General features: G+C 35.2%; 1 protein-coding gene across 2 annotated transcripts; it reads right to left on the bottom strand.

Moving 5' to 3' along the window:
• Positions 1-5,905: 5,905 nt before the first annotated feature.
• KLRK1 (killer cell lectin like receptor K1) lies at positions 5,906-20,500 on the bottom strand. Of its 2 annotated transcripts, XM_025930672.2 has the most exons (8): positions 20,375-20,500; positions 19,032-19,136; positions 16,732-16,836; positions 15,445-15,537; positions 14,143-14,178; positions 13,612-13,763; positions 13,226-13,329; positions 5,906-7,803 (listed from the first exon to the last, which is right to left on the bottom strand). In XM_025930672.2, exons 2-8 carry the CDS (start codon positions 19,069-19,071, stop codon positions 7,686-7,688), a joined length of 648 nt encoding a protein of 215 aa, XP_025786457.1. In that variant the 5' UTR covers positions 19,072-19,136; positions 20,375-20,500; the 3' UTR covers positions 5,906-7,685. The 2 variants fall into 2 exon arrangements, with proteins under 2 accessions (XP_025786457.1, XP_086570220.1); XM_086714094.1 differs by lacking the exon at positions 15,445-15,537.
• Positions 20,501-21,011: the final 511 nt, after the last annotated feature.

Below are 21,011 nucleotides of genomic sequence, written 5' to 3'. Positions count from 1 at the left end.
CCAAACAAACCCAAAAACAGACTACATCTACATGAAACCTCTTTAACAATTCAAGGATGTGATTAAAGGATTTTTTTTTTTTTTTTTTTTTTACCTACAAAGTCAATCTCTGAAAAAAGAAAACAACCACAAAACTGATAAAAATGGTAGTGCCACCCTGCACATTAACTACAATATCCTCACGCGGTCATAAAAGAGAACAGAAATACAAAAAAAAAAAAAAAAAAAAGGGTGAAATGAAGCAGAAGTCGATGAAACTCAGAAAAGCAGTAGGTTGCCCAAAGTAAAGTGATGAACAGAGATTTACAAAGCAAACGGAAGCAATAAGAACGCAGGTGCTGTGAACCTTGCTCAGAGGTCTGAACAGAGGCAAAGAATCACCTCTAAAGAGGATTCCGTGAGGCCAAAAAAAGACACTTTCTAGTCTTAAAGGATACATGCTACTCTGAAGATTGAACAGTTATGAGTCCATTCAGTAACAGTGACTATATCATATAAAAATGACAATAGATGCAAGGAGAAATAGTAGCACATTGATAGAAGGTGATTTTAACAGGCCGCCCTTAATATAAGGCAGCAAGTTTGAACACAAAAATAAGTTAAGCTACAGATGCTCTAAATGATCCAGTGTGCTACTATTTCTCTGCACGTTTTTACCTGACCCTGCATTAGGATTGTTAGACTTGCGCTTTTTCAGCTATCATGGGCTATGGTTGTTTGTTAAAACAGCAAATTGGGGCGCCTGGGTGACTCAGTCGGTTAAGCGCCAGACTCTAAATCAGTATGGTAGGTATTTTAGATATGCATTGACTACTATATAGTGATAGTACAAAATATGCCTTATTTTTAACCGCATTTGAAACCTCCACAAATATTGGATATCTAACATTTGGAAAAAGTAGAAATGTATGGATACTTTCTTATCTGGATGAAGTACATACATATATTTATGCATGTGTATGTATATATGTACATGTATCTATGTGTTTGTGAGGATTCTAAAGGTTTTACTTTGCAGAAAAAGTCCTAAGGTATTTCATTGGAATTATCTGCACTCCTTATTAACATTGTTCTGGTGGTATAGCCAATGTACCTAGGCTAAAAACTATAGATAGAAAGATATATAAAATATACACACACACACACACACACATATTTAGATGCTCTAAATAATATATGTTTAATAATATATATAATATATATTATTTAATATATATTAATTAACTTAATGTATATTAATTAATATATTGTATATGTTATATATTTAATATTAAATATCTATAATATAAATATATATTTAATAATAAGTATCTATAGTATATATATTTAATAATAAATGTATATAATATAAATATATATATTTAGATTGCTCTAAATATATATAATATAATTTTATTATTAAATATATATTTATATTATAGATATTTATTATTAAATATATATAATATATACAATATATTAATTGATATATTAAATTAATTAATATATATTAAAGAATATATATTATATATAAATATATGCTTATATTTTTATATATTTAGAGCAATCTAAATATATATATTCATATTATATATATTTAGAGAAATCTAAATATATATATATAAACTCTCTGTATTTGCACATGTATGATAATATACCTAAGTAATATGAGAAAATTGATGATAAACCTAACTCCTCTAATAATAAGAAATAAAAATAAGTTAACAGGTTGTGGAGTTAATATGCAAAAATAAACAACATTCCTTTACACAAATAAAACCAGTAAGAAGACATGATGAATGAAAAACCCTATTTACACTAATGACAAATAAGATGAAATATTTGGGAATAATTTAACAAGGACTATTCAAAAATCTATACAAAAAAATGTAAAACATTCCTGGGAGACAAAAAATATACTTTAAAAAGGTAAGGACACCTATTTTGGGTTAAGATCTTTTCTTTTTTTTTTATTTTTTAATGTTTATTTGTTTTTGAGAGAGAGAGAGAGACGGAGAGAGAGAGAGAGAGAGCATGACCAGGGGAGGGGCAGAGAGAGAGGGAGACACAGAATCCAAAGCAGGATCCAGGTTCTGTGTTGACGTGGGGCTGGAACTCACAAGCCATGAGATCATGACCTGAGCCGAAGTGGGATGCTCCACTGACTCACCAGGCACCCCTAGGATCTTTTCTTAAATTGATTTACAAATTTGAAGTGATCCAAATAAGGATCCAATGACTGGTGGATCTGGGCAAGTTGACACTGAAGTTCATATGGAAAAATAAACAGGAAATGCAAATAGCTGTAAGGAAATGCTAGACCTACTAATTATTGAAACATGCCTCAAAAGTCTCCGGTCCGGGGCGCCTGGGTGGCGCAGTCGGTTAAGCGTCCGACTTCAGCCAGGTCACGATCTCGCGGTCCGTGAATTCGAGCCCCGCGTCAGGCTCTGGGCTGATGGCTCGGAGCCTGGAGCCTGTTTCCGATTCTGTGTCTCCCTCTCTCTCTGCCCCTCCCCCGTTCATGCTCTGTCTCTCTCTGTCCCAAAAATAAATAAACGTTGGGAAAAAAAATTAAAAAAAAAAAAGTCTCCGGTTAAAATAGTGTGGTTGGAAATGACACACAAAGAGATCAAAAGACTAGAACCCAGAAATAGTCACAACTACAGATAGAAATTTAGATTATGAGAAAGGTAGTGTTCTGAAATAGGATAGATGTTGGTGAAAAACCAACATTATGATCAACAAAGTTCTAGTATAGAAAAAGCATGCTCTTAACATGGGCATCACTCTTCACGACCGTGAACTTCTGGTTATGTGAGTCCACATTCTAACAACATTGAGTTATTTAGGGGGAAAAGCCAATATCAAGTATTTTTCATAGGAACAATTGAATATAAATGGCTTATATATCATAAATCAGTTTTATGTGAAAGAAACCCAGGCCTCTTCCAGCCCCTTGCTCCTCCATTAATTCAGTATTGGCATATTTATTGGCTGTGGAGACTCTTGTGAGATCTTCTGTTTTCCCACACACATCCACAAAGTTATATATGCAGCTAGAACTCACTCAGAGTACAGCCTTCACTAGCATTAAGAGAAGTGTATATTTCCAAAAAAGTAGTTTATTAGTGACAATGGTAAAGTAGTTCAGATTTAAAGGCTCTAGGGGCTTAGACAAAGCCAAATTTGAATTCTTACTTGAATTCCTATTATATTTGAGGCCTCAAGCAAATGATTTTATTTTCAAAGCCTTAATTTTCTCATCGACACAATGGGACTATCCACTTGGTGAATTTGCTGAGAAATAATGAAAACATTTTGCATTCTTAAGAATGCATTCAAATAACTACAACAAACAATGAATGGCAACAAAAACTTAAAAGAAACCGAAACAAATTAAATCTATGTCAAATTAGTAATACTATTGTACAGAAAAAAGAAATATAAGTGACTAAAATACAGTGGTTTCTTACTGGTTTTTTTATGTAAAGCCAGTGTATTCTATAGAAGAAAAACATTTGCAAGCAGTCAAAAACAGTATGTGGCAGTCTTTTCAGTTATCATATTGGTAAAGACATTTTGAAATTATTTTATGCATGCTGTAGAAAAAAGTAAATAAGCAGTTGCATTGGTATCACAAGAATTCAGTGTACAAAAAAGATCCAACTAGAAAAATAAAAGTATTTAGGATTAAAAGCCCATCATTTTAAACTTGAATTGAAATACAGAAGTATAGCCTTTAAAATGACACATGTATTTCTTAGCGAGATACACCAAAAGTTATAGAAACAATGGCCTTCCAGTCTAATAAACACCACCAGTCTCTACATTACCATTTCAAATATTAACGGTTATTAATGGCAACCAGGATTCCTTGGAGAAGTAAGTAACTTCAGACAGAGCAGGAAGCATTACACACACACACACACACACACACACACACACACACACACCCCATTAGGATAATTTGTTGTGCCAGATCACAAAAGAAGCTATAAAACAAAACTTAGATGGAAATAGTGTGTAAAGGACTCAGGAATCAACTCAAAGGTGTTTCCACTGGCAATTTTAAATTTTGAAATGATAATGACAGGTTTAAACAGAAATATGGTAATGATTGCTATAGATGGAAAAAAAATCAAATGTCAAAGATTGCTTGAATTTATAATTTTATGTGAAAAATTATGGTCACAATGAAAGATTATCAGAGACAAAACTGATTAGCCTGAAAATTCAGAAAGTTTAGTAAAAATCAAACATTTGTTCTGCCTTCTGTTTGTGAATTTCATTTCAAAGAATTTGAAGCGTTCACAAACGAAGGTTTGGGGGGACAATCCCACCCAGTAAATGCAGAAAGAATGATAGGACTAGAAAACTTCCATTTTCCAAACCTTAATAATATAATGGAGCTAGGCAGGAAGCATCAATTGATTTTAAAACCATTAGGGGAAACTTTGATGAGGAAACTTCTATTACAAGGACCAGGCTGATGGCATCTGAATCCATGAAATAATCTTAGTTATGTAACACATGGGGCAACTCAGGATTATTTACCACACTGGGAGATAAAATATTGGCAACAAAACCGCATCATGAAGGTTTCTTTGACCAAAAACAAACAGAGAGAACCTGAACATAATCAATCCTCTATATGGACTATCAGTTAACAGGAAATTTAGGGAGTAGGGGAACAGTTAAACAATACTCTGAGGAAGCAATCACGGTAATATAGAATGTAAGGCTTTAAGAAAAACAAATGACTATTTTCTTTGACAAATCATGGCATGAATAAAACAGAGAGGAAGTGTGAAAAAAAGTATAAAAAATAAAGATGATCAGTTTCACAACTGAATATAATTTAGAAATTCATATAAAAGGCATACATTTTAAAATCTCCATATATACAGAAATTAAAGATAAACTATTCATTGCTAAGATATTTTAGCTAAAAATATCAGCTATTTAGAAATACATGATAGTGAAATTATTGTGTACCAAAAGGTCTGGGAAGTCAGTAAATCAAGAGACCAATTTAAAATGATAGGAGCAGGGGCGCCTGGGTGGCTCAGTCGGTTAAGCATCCGACTTCGGCTAAGGTTATGATCTCACGGTCCCTGAGTTCGAGCCCCGCGTCGGGCTCTGTGCTGACAGCTCAGAGCCTAGACCTCATTTCAGATTCTGTGTCTCCCTCTCTCTCTGCCCCTCCCCTGTTCATGCTCTGTCTCTCTCCGTCTCAAAAATAAATAAACGTTAAAAAAAAAGATTTAAAATGATAGGAGCAGATTAAGTACAATAAAGTAAATCACTTGTCCTTACAATTCAAATCAAGTAAAAGGAAGGAGGTAATAAATACAAGAATGAGTTAGATTATGATGGTTATGATAAGTAAACAGTACGGAGAATTCACAAAGCAACAGGTTGGTTCTTTTGAAAGGCTGACAAAACAAACAAACACTTGGCAAAATTTGTAAAAGAGAAAACGTTAGAAGGCACAGATAAATATTTTTAGGCATTATAAGGGGACACATATAGAGATACAGAAATGAAATAGTTTAGGAAGCTAAAAGAAAATTGATAATTTTAGTGCAAACAAATTTGAAAGTGTTGACGTTTTGTTAAGAGAAATGTTTAGGGTAAGGCAGCTTATTCCAAGCTTGAATATTTTTAAAACCATGAAAATATTATTCTTTTTAAAATTTTTAACGTTTATTTATTTGAGAGAAAGAGAGAGGGAGACAGAGGATCCAAAGCAGGTTCTACCCTCACAGCAGGGATGCGGGGCTCCAGCTCATGAAGTGAACCATGAGATCAGGACCTGAGCCGAAATTGGTAGTCGGCTGCTTAACCATCTGAGCCACCCAGGCGCCCCGAAAATATTTTTTTAAACTCTTTCCATAAAGAGAAGCAGAGGACTTCAGGAAGATTTCTTTGAAAATTTCATGGTTATATTTTTCAATTTTATATAAGCCGTTTTGGAAAATAGAAAAAGCATTTCTAAATACATTTCATAGGCTAGCTTAACATTGGCAAGGATAAAATTGCTATTAAAAACAGAGATAGTTTAATACTACATTGAATAAGCTTGATTTCACATTTCTGCCTCTTTATAACTATATAAAATATTATGGATTTGAAAAATACAATTGATACATAAAGCAAATCTACAATACAAATGATTAGCACAATAAGGTTAGTTAACAAATCCAGCAGGTCACATAATTACCATTTTATTGTTGTGGTGAGAACATTTCACTCTCTGTGATTTAAATATTTAATAATAAAATCTTAAAACAAACTTGACTAAATGCTAAGCTTTGTTAATTATGATTTGTGCGTATTACTTTACACAAGCATTTAAAAACTAAATTAAAAAATTTAATTAAATTAAAAAAAATTAAGAAAATGATTTTTTTCATGACATTTTATCGTAATTTTCCGCGAAAACGCTGTTCAATCCATGGCTTCATGCCTGTCACAAAACACACAAATGGCAAGTGCACTTGGAATGAAAACCAAAATTATAATGGGTGCACAAAGGTCCACACCTCTGGATTTAGTCTCTGCTTCTCTCTCCTCCCCTTCTTAAGCTCCTTGTCTTCTTCATCATTCTGCTCTTATCAAAATGGATTTTTTTTTTGGTAACTTTTTTCGGTTTGTGTATAGTAGGTACACGATGTTACATTCGCTTCAGGTATGGAAGCAGCCTAAATGTCCACCAATAGACAGATGGATAAGAAGACATGGTAGATATATATGGACATATATGATGGAATATCACACAGCCCTAAAAAAGGATGAGATTGTGCCATTTGTTGACAACATGGAAGGACCTGGAGAATACTCTGGTAAGTGAAATAAGTTAGGCTGAGAAAGACAAATACTATTGGATTTCACTCATATGTGGAATCTAAAACAGACGAATGAATGAACAAATAAAACGCAGAACCAGACCTATCAATACAAAGTGGCTTCCTTTAGAGTAACAGACTCTTCCAAATGCTGCTCACTTGCATGTTATTATTCCATTTGCCAAGAGTTCTGTCATCCTACTGGTTTGCCGAGAAACATCTTGGTCGCTCCACGGGTTTCACACTCAAACGCCATTTTTGCCTCGAAGCCTAGAAAGTCCGCTTCAAACTCAATTCTTCATATTCTGTATTTTGCAGCAGTCAGCGCTGTACTAGGGGGAGTAATTCAATTTCTACCAAAATGTGCTGTATTAAAATGGTAGTGGCATTTTGAAATTTTGAGGGTGTATCTGTTGACCTTTCAACCCTTATTTTGAAAATGTTTCAATATAGTAAATTTCACGAACCCTCATATACCCTTCACCCAGTTTAGATTTATTTGATTTTCAAAATTGCTAAAAGCCTTCTTAGTGTAAATTTTTGTGTACATTTAATAAACTCATAGTTTGAAATTTAGTTCAACCCTGGGTTTCATCAACAGTTTATTAAATGTAAAAATGAATCTGTTCGTTACCCAAAATTTTGCAAAAATTAAACAAAACATTCTTATAGAAGATAAGTTTTTTAACTTATTGGCCTTTATTCCCCTGCAAGATTATTTTTGTGTCAGGTCATAGATGGAAAAATAATACAATAATTATTGGTGGAATTTTCTGCTGGAACTTTTTTCCACAGCACATTTGGCAAAAGGCTTCTGTGTGTTTGAATCTTTTATATTTTATACATCATCAGCTTTTACACAATCCTCTGCATGCAGATGTATGTGTTTGGAGTTAAACAGTTTTCTGTATAAGCTTTAAAATTTGATCCATAAACTGCACAGGTTCCATTCTGCATGTCAACCATGGTTAGTCTAGATTAGAGAGAAAGACAAATTATATTCATCACTTACTTTATGAATACATAAATATAAAAAAATGCAATACAATTTATTTAAAAATAAGTATTAAAGTAATATCATTTCAGGATGTTTTAGGACCATGCTTGGTATCTCTTAGTTAAAAGATATGCAGAATATAGCCAACTCGGTTATAAAAGTAGAAGTTTCATTCTAGTATAGGTCACTATTTTGTCTACTTTGGAAATTTGTCATTTTAGGAAGTCTAGGCTCTCTTGGTATATGTACCTGAGCGAAATGAAAGGTTTTTGAAAAAGTTTTGTGTTTATATTTATTTTAAAAAGTTTTATTTTTATTTTGAAAGAGAGACAGTGGGGAGGGGCAGAGAGCGGGGAAGACAGAGAATCCCAAGCAGGCTCCGAGCTGTCAGCACAAAGCCTAATGCAAGACTGGATCGTGCAAAAACATGAGATCGTGACTTGAGCTGAGATCAAGAGTCTAGCACTTAACTGAATGAGCCACCCAGGAACCCTGAAATGAAATTTTTTAAATGTTTTTTTAAACAAATAAATGAGAAATGAAGTTAGAATTCAATGAGGTCAGCAGATGTCATGTTTTATGCAAAAATAAACAATCTTCTTTAGATATGTGCAACTTTACCTGGTAAGGAAATAAAAATAAATTGTAAAATTCTTATATATTTTATGTGTGTATATATACATACATATATAATATTATATCATATATAATATACATATGTATTATATATACATATGTGTATATATTTAGGTATATATAAATATATATATGTGTTTATAACATAAACTTAAACATATATATGTGCATGTGTGTGTTTGTAGGCATTCCATCTAGAGATAGTTCTATCTGTGTGTCTATTTTGCCTTGGAATCTGGTGATTGTTTTCTGCTAGGAACAGGTGAGAAATAGAAGGCTGAGCAAAGAGTGATGATGAATTGATGTGAATCAGAACAATAAAAAAAAAGAAAGACTGTGGTCTGATAGTACGTATTTAAAAGGACAAGAGGAGATGGGGAGCCTGGGCGTCTCAGCCAGTTAAGTGACTGACTTTGGCTCGGGTCATGATCTCAAGGTTCATAGGTTCGAGGCCCGCATCGGGCTCTGTGCTGACAGCTCAGAGCCTGGAGCCTGCTTCAGATTCTATGACTCCCTGTCTCTCTACCCCTCCCCAGGCTCACATTCTGTCTCTCTCTTTCAAAAACAAACATTAAAAATTTTTGAAAAAATAAAAAAAGGACCAGAGAAGAAACTCAGCCTATATAGAAACCACTACCTACTATAAGAGAAAAAACAATTAAGAAATTTTTAGTAACTGCTCTTAGTTGGTCTCAATCTTTGCACATTAGAGTTTCACTTTTAAATTGGACTTTGTTTTTCTATTCCTTTCAGCTTCTGTGTCTGTTTTCCCATACCATTCACATCGCATGTCCACCACAGCATAACTCTGGATTTTACTTGTTTAAAACCATATCTCTGACTGAAGTGTGAAAGTCTTGATGGAGTTCTGTACTATTCATCCTTGTAGTTATCTCTGTATGGTTTCTGGAAATTGAGTAATGCTCAACAAATACTTATCACATGCACAAAATGAAACTTAATATGCTAGCTGTTTTGCTTTGGCTTCCAAAACAAACTTTTGCACTTGCAGAGTGATAAATATTGAGGTAAGGTGATACAAAATTTTATTAGTAGTTCCAGAGAATAAACTTTTTTTTTTTTTTGCCAAAAATAAAATCCAGCCATACAGAAATGAGATCACCCCAGATCAATTCTAAGATAAACTGGGACATCCAAATTCTAAATATATAATGAATAGTCCCTGACAATGAATATAAGGGGACATTTGAAAGAAAAAGATGACAGTAAGAGGTCATTCATTGATCACTGCCAACTAAGCGTTAAAGAAGCAAAGTAAACTCCAAAATCAGTGAGAAGAGATTCTTTAAAGTCATTTAATGATAATTCTGGCTGTAGTGTAAGAAAGGGATTTATTTGACTCTCTACCACAATTACTCGTTTTATAGCTTAAGTGAATTATTATACATTCTAAGATTCTGTTCCTTACCCACAAAATTAGGTTAAAAATGACCTCTGTTAGATGCTTTTTAAGAGTCTTCAATGAGAAGATACATATAAAGTGCTTAAAACTGTCTTCCAGAAAGAACCGAATTAACCTGACATTAGCAAGGATGTTGTTGTGATGTTTTTGTTACTTACTCCAGAATTAGAGGTTCAAATAAGTAAAGTATACTTGAAGTAACGAATTAAAAACTTTTAGAGTCCAAAGAACTTCTGTTTCCTCTGTGATATCACGAGACTTAAGGGCAGCAGACCTGATAAACCACTTCGGTTTTATTTCTGAGATTTGTGCTAACATGGTGAAATTACTAAGCCAGGTATCCTAAGTGATAGAAGTGACCTTTTAAGAGAGCTACCCTAGCATTCATCCAAAAGAGTAAGCCTGTATTCATAAACTCTGTGAGCGCTAGGATGTTGTCACGTGGTCCTGCTATGCCCAGTTGAGCTGTATAATCAAGTGGTTAAAAGAGCAGGCTATAGAAATGGAATACATAGGACACTGGAGAGTCCACAAAGAGCCAGACGGCTGGAGTTCTCAGGACATAGGACTTGAGATGAGAGAGGTGAACAAATAAAGAGATCTGAGGATATGCAGAAGATCTCACTTGCGTATTTAAGAGTATTGATTAATGCATGTGTGTAAGAAAACTTTCCTAGTGCTTGCACAGGGTCTAAAATCGTGCCTGTCTTCACCACCCATATTGCAAAACTTCAAATTTCAAAAGGCTTTGGGTAGATTACTTAAAAGTGTCTTTGCTTGGTAGTGGGGCATAATTCATTGTAGACTGAGCATTCTAGTAATGCTTAAAAGCAAGGCCAAACCAGATCAAGCTGTTTCCAAGTAGCTTATTTGTGTCCTGGGGGAAAAAAAAAGAGCTCATGAATAATTTTAGAGACAAAAAATATGTAGCACTAAACAAGGGTGAAATTCACAGTGTATGAAATTAAATAGAAAAGTAACTGTAAGCGAAGACACAAAATAATGTGACCATAAGGAGGAGAAAAATCCATCGATTAAAATTGACCCAGAACGAACACAGATGTTAGAATGAACAGACAAGGATATTGTGATAGGTTTTTGGTTTTTTGGTTTTTGTTTTTTTTTAATGCTTATTCACTTTTGAAAGATGGAGAGAGACGGAGCACGAGCAGGGGAGGGGCAGAGAAAGAGGGAGGCACAGAATCTGAATCAAGTTCCAGGCTCTGAGCTGACAGCAGAGAGCCCAATGCGAGGCTTGAACTACAAACAGTGAGATCATGACCTGAACTGACGTCGGACCCTCAACCGACTGAGCCACCCAGGCGCCCCAGATATCATGACAGTTTTGATGACTGAATTCCATATACTCAAAAAAGTTAAAAGAAATACATGGAAGATTCATGAAATAGCAGCCAAATCAAACTTCCGAAATGAAAAGGTCAGTGTCTGAGATGAACTATACACTTGAAAGGGTAGTGAAAATTAGATATTGCAGGAAAAAAGATTAAAAAAATTGAATTCGGGACAATAGAGAATATCCACAATGAAACACAAAGAAAACAAGTGAAAAGAACACCAGTTCATCACAATTCTAACTTGCTTAATGGATCTGTAATTGTCCTGTGTCTGGGGAAGAGAAAAGAGAAATGAAGAAGGGGAAACACTTGAAGGAATAATGGTAGTTAAATTTTCTAATTGTGCTTGAAAATTATAAACCCACAGATCCGAGAGCCTCAACAAAACGCGAGCACAAGAAATATGAAAAAACTAATCCAAGGCATATTACGGACAAATTCCTCAAACCCTGTTATAAAGAAAAATCATTAAAGCAGTCAGAAGGAGGGAAAATGATGTATTACGGGCTGACTAAATGGATTAAAAACAAGATACAACAATATGCTGCCTGCAAGAGACGTACTTTAGCTTTGAGGACACACATAGGCCAAAAGTGAACAGATGGAGAGTCATATTCCATGCAAATGATAACCAAAACAGAGCAGGTGTGGCTATAGTTATGGCAGACAAAATAGACTTTAAGTCAAAATCAGTCACACAAGACAAAGGAGGTCACTATGTTATAGCAAAGGGGTCAGTTAATCAAGGGGATAAAACAAGTTTAAATAACGGACCGTAACAAGTGTCGCCCATAATGCAGAGCAAATGGAACTCTCACACCCTGCTAGTGGGAGGGTAAAATGGCACAGTCATTTTGGGTAGTAGTTTGGCAGTTTCTTAAAAGGTCAAAGGCATACCTATTATCCAACCATTCCACTCCTAGATATTTATGTAAGAGAAAAGAAAGCCTGTGGTCATACAAAGACTTGTACACAAATATTCATAGCAAGTGGCTTTGTTGTTCATGGTCAACAACTGGAAGTTACCCAAATATCCATCAGCAGGGGAAAGGATAGACAAATTGAACTACACCCATAAATAAGATACCTCTCAAGAATAAAAAGAAATTAGTTCTTAATACATGCTTTGAGGTGGCTGGATCTCAAAATAATTATGCCGAGTGAAAAAGCCAGACATAACAGCAGTGCCTCCATTGATACTAAGTTCTATAAATTGCAGACTAATCTATAGTGACAGAAAGCAGACTAGTTGCCTGGGGACGGAAAGAGGTAGGTAGAAAGGGGGAGAAAGGAGGCGCGTCTGGGTGGCTCAGTCAGTTAAGCGTTCGACTCTTGATTTGGGCTCAGGTCATGATCTCATGGTTCGTGAGATGGAGTGCCAGTCTGAGCTCTCGACTGACAGCACAGAGCCTGCTTCGGATTCTCTCCCTCCTTCTTTCTCTGCCTCTGCTCTGTTTACGTGTGTGCTCTCTCTCTCTTACACACAATAAATAAATAAACATTAAAAAAAAGAAAGGAGTAGGAAGGAAAGATTACAAGGGTGCAAAGGAAAGTTTGGCAGGTGATAAATGTTGATTCTCTTGATGTTATTAACGGTTTTGTGGATGTATACATTTCTCAGAATTTATCAAATTGCACATTTCAAATATATGCAGTTTCTTGAATGTAATTGTATCTCAACAAGTCAGGTAAAACCTGAAAGAATGAATATATGTGATACTTAACCTCTCTGCTTTAGTCTCCTTATCTGTAAACGGGTGTAGTATTAGACTTACCTTGCACTGCACTTGGCACATTGCAATTAATGTTACTCATTGTTGTGGTATTGGCTGCTCTTCCTAAATTTAGGCCCTCAGAGCTTTCTGCTGAAACTATTAGAATATGGGAGCATCCTGGGATTGTGTGAGGTAACGTGATCGTTGAAAGACCACAGGGCTAGTTTAGGGACAAACCCCCGAAGAGACACCGATTGGTATAAACTTACTGGTCGGGTAAGAGAATGCTGCCATCTTCCCATTGCCATGATCCATTTGGTGGCGTTTGTATTAGTCCCATCCAATGATAAGACTTCACCAATTTTAGGAAATCCTGGTTGAAACCACAAATAGAACCAGTGCTAAGACTTTTAGTCAATTCAAGGCCATAATCATGTAATCATTTTTTTCCTCACACTCGGGGAAATGGATTCTGTCCTCTAGCCTAATTCTGACTTAAACAACACCATACCTAATACCTACAAAATGCTTTCTTATTTTTAATGCAGAAAGACTGAGGGTAGACATATCTGGGTTAGTGCCCCTCTTATGTTTCAGGTAATAGTCCAGTGATTAGGAGTAAATAGAGGAAGGGAAGTTAAAATAAATACTCAACCTGGTGTTCTCTGCTGTATATCTTCAAGAGACTGGAATTTTGAGACACACAAGAGGCTTGGCTTTGGTACCAGCTTTTGCTTTCATTAAAAAATTGGTAGCAGGTATTTCTATAACATATCCAGTTTTTAGGACATGGGCCACAATAACTTTCTAGAAAGGGAGAATATGTTATTAATTCTGTACAGGTCTGAGCATTATAGCAGATTCTGCCTAGACAAATTAAATACCTTTTATTCCAACTCTAACATTTCAGACGAGCCAATCTGATCATCTCCAATGACATGGCCCCACACATTTGTATATATACACAGATGCCAAAGACTAAGTATTTTCTGCTTTTTACGAGCACTCCTTCATTGTTAAAAGATGAACAAATAAAATAAAAATGTTGGAACGCTACGGATTACGGACAAGAATTCATCATTTTCTTATACACGCTCTTGTTAACACTGTGGGACACATGCCTATACCCAGTTATACAGAGATACATGTAATTTGTGCTTCAAAATATTAGAAGACTTTCACTTACCTTGTAAAGGAAGTGGAGCTTCTTGGTGGAATAATGCTATTAAAATAATCATTGAGAGGATTAAGAGGTACAAACTTCCAGTTGTAAAATAAGTATGTTATAAAGATGACAAGTAGAACACAGGGAGGATAGTCAATAATATTGTAATGACCTTGTATAGTGACAGATGGAGATTATGCTCTCCGCAGTGGGCATTGAATAATGTATACAAGAATCGAATTACTACCTTGTACACCTAAAACCTTGTATGTAAGACATATTTCAATAACAAAAAACCATAATTAGTAAAAGGGTTTGTGTTGTTAGTAACTTACAGTTCTAGCAGAAGTAGTTGACAAATTTCTAGACGGATAGCAAAAATATAAGGACACGTCCAGTATTATTAGTTTTTGTTGCTGTGCATCTGAATGCTAATCAAAGTAATGCATTGCAACCATCAGGTCAAGAAGGCTCTATGTAGGCCAATGGGCACATGAAAAGATGCTCAACCTCAGTCCTCATTAGGGAAATACAAATCAAAACCACACTGAGATACCACCTCACGCTGGTCAGAGTGGCTAAAATGAACAAATCAGGAGACTATAGATGCTGGTGAGGATGTGGAGAAACGGGAACCCTCTTGCACTGTTGGTGGGAATGCAAACTGGTGCAGCCACTCTGGAAAACAGTGTGGAGGTTCCTCAAAAAATTAAAAGTAGATCTACCCTATGACCCAGCAATAGCACTGCTAGGAGTTTACCCAAGGGAGACAGGAGTACTGATGCATAGGGGCACTTGTACCCCAATGTTTATAGCAGCACTTTCAACAATAGCCAAATTATGGAAAGAGCCTAAGTGTCCATCAACTGATGAATGGATAAAGAAGTTGTGGTTTATATATACAATGGAATACTACTTGGCAATGAGAAAGAATGAAATCTGGCCTTTTGTAGCAACGTGGATGGAACTGGAGAGTGTTACGCTAAGTGAAATAAGTCATACAGAGAAAGACAGATACCATATGTTTTCACTCTTATGTGGATCCTGAGAAACTTAACAGAAGACCATGGGGGAGGGGAAGGAAAAAAGAGAGAGAGAGAGAGAGAGAGAGAGAGAGAGAGAGGCAAACCATAAGAGACTCTTAAAAACTGAGAATAAATTGAGGGTTGATGGCGGGGTAGGAGGGAGGGGAAAGTGGGTGATGGGCACTGAGGAGGGCACCTGTTGGGATAAGCACTGGGTGTTGTATGGAAACCAATTTGACAATAAATTTTCATATTAAAAAAAAAAGAATGCTCTATCTACTTCTCTACTGTCACTTACAATGTATGATTATGGCACCGCATATCATTACCATAATAATGAAGTGGATCCCCAGAGCTATAGCAATGGAATGGACTAGGAAAAATGGAGATGCTGTAAGAAACAAAAGAAAACAAACAAGCAAACAAACAAACAAAAAAAGAGTGAGAAAGATGAGAAAATAAGGATTAAACATTTTTGGTATGCTCATGTTTAATATAAACATTAGATGATTTTTTTTAATAGGAGGGGTGGTATCAGTACTTTTACCCTAATTATTTTTCCCAGAACAAGTAACATAGGTACTTTGCAAATGATTAAAAAAAGAGAGACTATAGAAATGCATACATATTCCCTCCTGCTTCTCCACAAAAGTCCCCCAGTTTCCTCCTTAGTATAAATCATGGTTATAATTTTTAAACTTTTTCATGTAGATACAATAACAAATACAGACAGTTCCTTTCAATCCCTTTTTAAAAACACACCTTTAAGAAACTGCGCAAAATATCCCGTGAGTTTTTTTCACTTAAGGAAATATCTTGGAGATTATTCCACGTCATGTCTTGTAAAGTTGTCAAATTTTTATACATAGCTTCTTGCATTGTCTTTCATTGGTATATGGACAAAAATCTCCTGACAGTTTTTAATTTTTTTCCCCATGTGTATTTAAATTGTTTCTTAGTTTTGCTATTAGATATCACAAGATGAATACATTTTTACATAATTGCACATCTTTTTGAGTTCCTCTCTGGGAGAAGTCCCCCATATGATTTCACTCATATGTGGAATTTAAGAAACAAAATAAATGAACATAGAGGGGAAAAAAGAAACACACCAAGAATCAGACTCTTAACTACAGAGAATAAACTGATAGTTACCAGAGGGGAGACGGGTGAGGACGTGCTAAATAGGTAATGGGGATTAAGGAACACACTTGGGATGAGCACTGAATATTGCATGGAAGCGATGAATCCCTAAATTCCAAACCGGAAACTAATATTGCACTCTATGTTAATTAACTGGAATTTAGATGAAAACTTGAAAAGAAACTCAAGAAACTACAGTCTCAATTGTCATTATTATGTTAATGATAATCTCATCATTTGCAGAGCATGAAAAAAATCCCAAACTGAACAGTTTCTGCGTAACTGTATTATATATTCCAATAGTATAGTAGAGTGAATTTCATTTCTGCTTTCCTCCTGAAGGTAAACTAAACTGAATGTTTGCCACTGATCTAATCATACGGATTCCGCAATTCCCCTCAACATACCGAGAGCAGACAAATAGATGCGACGTGGAACTTACGGTTTTCTCTATATTTGCTTGTGTTTAATACATGCCTTCTCTTTGGTCGTGTGGAAATACCATGATATACCAGCTCAGAGTTGGAATTACGGACTGCGTCCATGGCTAGACGAAAACAATTCAGGCCAATAGGAGTCATAGCCTTTCTGCCACTTGGGTCACACATTTTCACAACTTCACTTGCCATTCTATTCATGTCCCTTTTCAATAACATCAAGTTACTTTTGTTTTATACTACTTCACGATTATGATTTTTGTGCTTTTAAGATGACTAGAATTAGATTTATTCTATGGCAAAATCTCTCTAGCAAGATCTTCCGTTCTATTAAAATAAGTCAATTCTTAACGTGCAATGAAATGAAACATTATAACAATGACAGTGTAGGAGTGCCTGGGAGTCAGTTAAGTGTCCGACTCTTGGTTTTGGCTCAGATAATGATCTCACATTTCGTTAGGGGCACAGAGCCAGCTTGGGATTGTCTCTCGCTTTCTTCTCACCCTTCCCCACTCACTTACACGTGCACTCTCTCTCTCTCTCAAAATAAATACATAAATTAAAAAAATTAAAATAAAATAAAGACAGTGTATAATAAGAAAGACAGGGACCTAAAGAGGTAGATATGTGTTTAACTCATGGAGCCACATTTGCTAAGTTAACAACTTGAAAGAAAGAAAGAAAGAAAGAAAGAAAGAAAGAAAGAAAGGAAGAAAGAAAGAGGAAGGAAGGAAGGAAGGAAGGAAGGAAGGAAGGAAGGAAGAAGAGATGATAAGAAAAAAGAGAAAAGGAAAGAACAAAGGACATCAGTACAATTAGTTATGGGTATTTTAAAAAGTGAAATTAAATAATATGCATTTAGTATCAATAATGTTCATCATGTAGTAAACACTTACTAAATGCCTAGTTTTTGTTTAAAGTGAGGGATATACAATGAATAATATAATAAGGCATAACATTTTAAGATAAAGACACATAAAAGAATCTTGTCCCTGAACAAAACAAGTAAAAAATCATTTTGCTCTCTTCCTGAGATAGCAATCATTACCTTTTACAAATGGAATGTTAATACTAATTATCTTTTATACTTAAAATTATACTGAAGCATTTTTTGTACATACCATATGTAATTTAATTATCAAACATGTGAAGAGGGTAGGTATTATTTTGTGGATGAAGAAATTGAATGTTACAGGTGGCCAAAATCATATTGCTTATTTAATATAATGCTAGAAATAGAAATCTACTAAGGTCAATGTAGCGTGTTTTATATCTCTACTCGATAGAAAAAGGAAACTTAAGTGCGTAGAGGCTGTGGATTGCCCTCAGATCTCAAAGCTAGAGACTGGTGAAAGTCTGTGGAACATTCTTCCAGCTCTAAATCATTATGCTGTCACTATTTCAGGCTGCCTCAGATTGTGAAAGATTTTACTTTAGGTAGTTAATAAAAAAAGAAAAAGGAGGAAAAAATCTTTCAAGTTTTTGAAACTTTATTTAAAATATAACATGAACATAATATGAAATGGACATAAGTGAATCAGAGTAATTTGCTTTCTTCTTTTTAGTGTTCATTTATTTATTTTGAGAGACAGAACATGAGGAGGGGAGAGGTAGAGAGAGAGAAGCAGAGACAGAATCCCAACCAGGTTCTGCACAGTCAACATAGAGACTGATGTGGGGTCGAATTCAAGAACTGTGAAATCATGACCTGAACCAAAACCAAGAGTCAGCCGCTTAACTGAATGAGCCACCCAGGCACCCCTGGAGTAATTTGCTTTCTTATGCCTTGTGTGCTTGTATCAAATTCTAGGCATCTTAGCAATTACAGAGGGGCACCTGGGTGGCTCAGTCAGTCAAGCGACCCACTCCAGCTCAGGGTGTGGTCTTGCGGTTCATGAGTTTGAGCCGCACGTCCAGCTCTGTGCTGATAGCCCAGAGCCTGGAGCCTGCTTCAGATTCTGTGTCTCCTTCTCTCTCTACACCTCCATTGTTCGTGCTCTCTCTATTTCTTTCAAAAATAAACATTAAAAAATTATTAAAAAACTATATACAAGTCAGGGTGCCTGGGTGATTAAGTCGGTTAAATCTCTGGCTCTTGACTTCAGCTCATGTCATGATCTCATGGTTTGTGGGTTTGAGGCCCATGTCAGGCTCTGCGCTGACAGTACAGAGTCTGCTTGGGATCCTCTCTCTCCTCTCTCTCTCTGTCCCTGGTATACTCTCTCACTCTCTCTCATAATAAATAAATAAACTTAAAAAAAATTATACACAAACCAAACTGCACATTTAAGTGGTAAGTACATACCCATGCTGTGACAAGCCCACCGATCTCGGACCAGATTCATTGTATAATTATGACTGTTTCTTTACGCCAGTGGTGATCAAAAAAACTTCGTTTTACAAAGGAATCCTGAATAAAATAAAATTGGGCATTTTTTCTTGTTTTCTTTCCTTAGGGTGAGATGACATATCTTCATTAGGAAAATGAGAACATAACAGTATTTTTACCGTTCATATATATAAAGGGAAAAAAATGAAAATAAGAGTTCATACAAAGCCAGGTAAATAAACCAAGTAAAATTAATTTTTTAAACTTCTCTTGGTTACAAAATAATAAATAATTATTTCAAAAAAATAACAGGCGTTTTAATTCACCTACATTAAGATACGTAATCAGAAATATTTTTTATCACTGATATCGAATGACAACACACATAATTTTCTTTTTTTTTTTTTAATTTTTTTTAAAGTTTATTTATTTTTGACAGAGACAGAGTGCGAGCATGAGCTGAGGAGGTGCAGAGAGAGAGAGGGAGACACAGAATCCGAAGCAGGCTCCAGGCTCCAAGCTGTCAGCACAGAGCCTGACACGGGGCTTGAACTCACGAACTGTGAGATCATGACCTGGGCTGAAGTCAGACACTTAACCGACTGAGCCACCCAGGTGCCCCAACACACATAATTTTCTATCTATAGTTATTTTATGTTGTTAATTCAACATGAATTCAACTTCTGTCCATATCATCACCACCACCATCATCATCACCTATAAGTTGTCATCACCATCATTAGCAAAAATAATCTCATATTTATATAGTAACATCTTACAATGTCTAGAAGAACTCTTAGGAAAAAAATGGCTATTTAATAACTATATATCATGCTTAGGTTAAAAAAAAAGCCATTTCATATTTGATCACAGTAGTTGGAAGTAACAACATGTTTTTCATTTGCAAATAAAGCTGTGTATCACAGAAGGTTACGCGCCCGGCACCAGCCCAGAAAACTCAGGTGTGAGAATTCAAGTTGAAATTCCATTCTTTAATCCCAAAAGTAGATTCATTCTTGGAGTTTTGTTTGATGATACCACTCCATCAAACACTCCATGTTTCTTTATAGCAACACCATAACTTACTCTTCAGTAAGTTTCTCCTATCTACTCGTCATTGAATACAGGAAAAAAGAGTATATACCTCAGAAGTAAGAAGCATTCTTTACCCTCCACAATTCTATTCAAACAGCTAAAAAGCAGTTATAATTCCCTTATTGTGTAAATCGTTTTGGAAACTTTCTTGAGTTTGAAATCTCAAGAATTTCTCATTTCTGGACTAATAGTTGTCAGAAACAAAAACACACACAGAAACACACCTGATCCAAGAAGGAAGATCTTGATTCTTGTGGATAAAAGCCTCCTAGACAACTGAAAAATTGAGACATGTCCTGGGTTACCAATTTAGAATGAAAACTAGAGATGTCACCTTTGATCCCTGAGGGAGATATGATAGATGTTATTTTAATCTCACATTGTGAAAAAACACAAAACAACCACAGTATTTCCGCCTTATCACAGCACAGAAAATTCTGCTAACAGATGAAATAAATGTGAGGTGTGAACACGATTTTATGACTTAAAATGATTAATCCAGTGACAAGAAGTTTCCCAGAGTTAAGAGAGTTATGATGGGATTACATAATCTCTTTCTGAATTAAAAGTGTAAAATTGTTCTAAAATATGGCTGTAAGTACTGTGTGAAAACAAATAAGAAAATTAAATTAACTTCTTAATCATCCTGTGTACATGCTGTTATAAATTTGAATGGAACCAAGTATGCGATATATTTCATGTAAATTGGAACTATAGAAAGATATCTTTCATATATATGTATAAGTATATGCACACACATAAATGCATACATGTGAATAGACATATATGTGTACATACATAACCTTTTAATTATAAAAATATAAAGTGTTTACAAAATAAAAATTCTATGATGAACCATCA

The sequence above is a fragment of the Puma concolor genome, chromosome B4, assembly GCF_028749965.1.
Source record: "Puma concolor isolate L17-30 chromosome B4, mPumCon1.1.hap2, whole genome shotgun sequence".
Lineage (NCBI taxonomy): Eukaryota > Metazoa > Chordata > Mammalia > Carnivora > Felidae > Puma > Puma concolor.
This window is presented reverse-complemented; position numbering and strand designations above follow the sequence as displayed.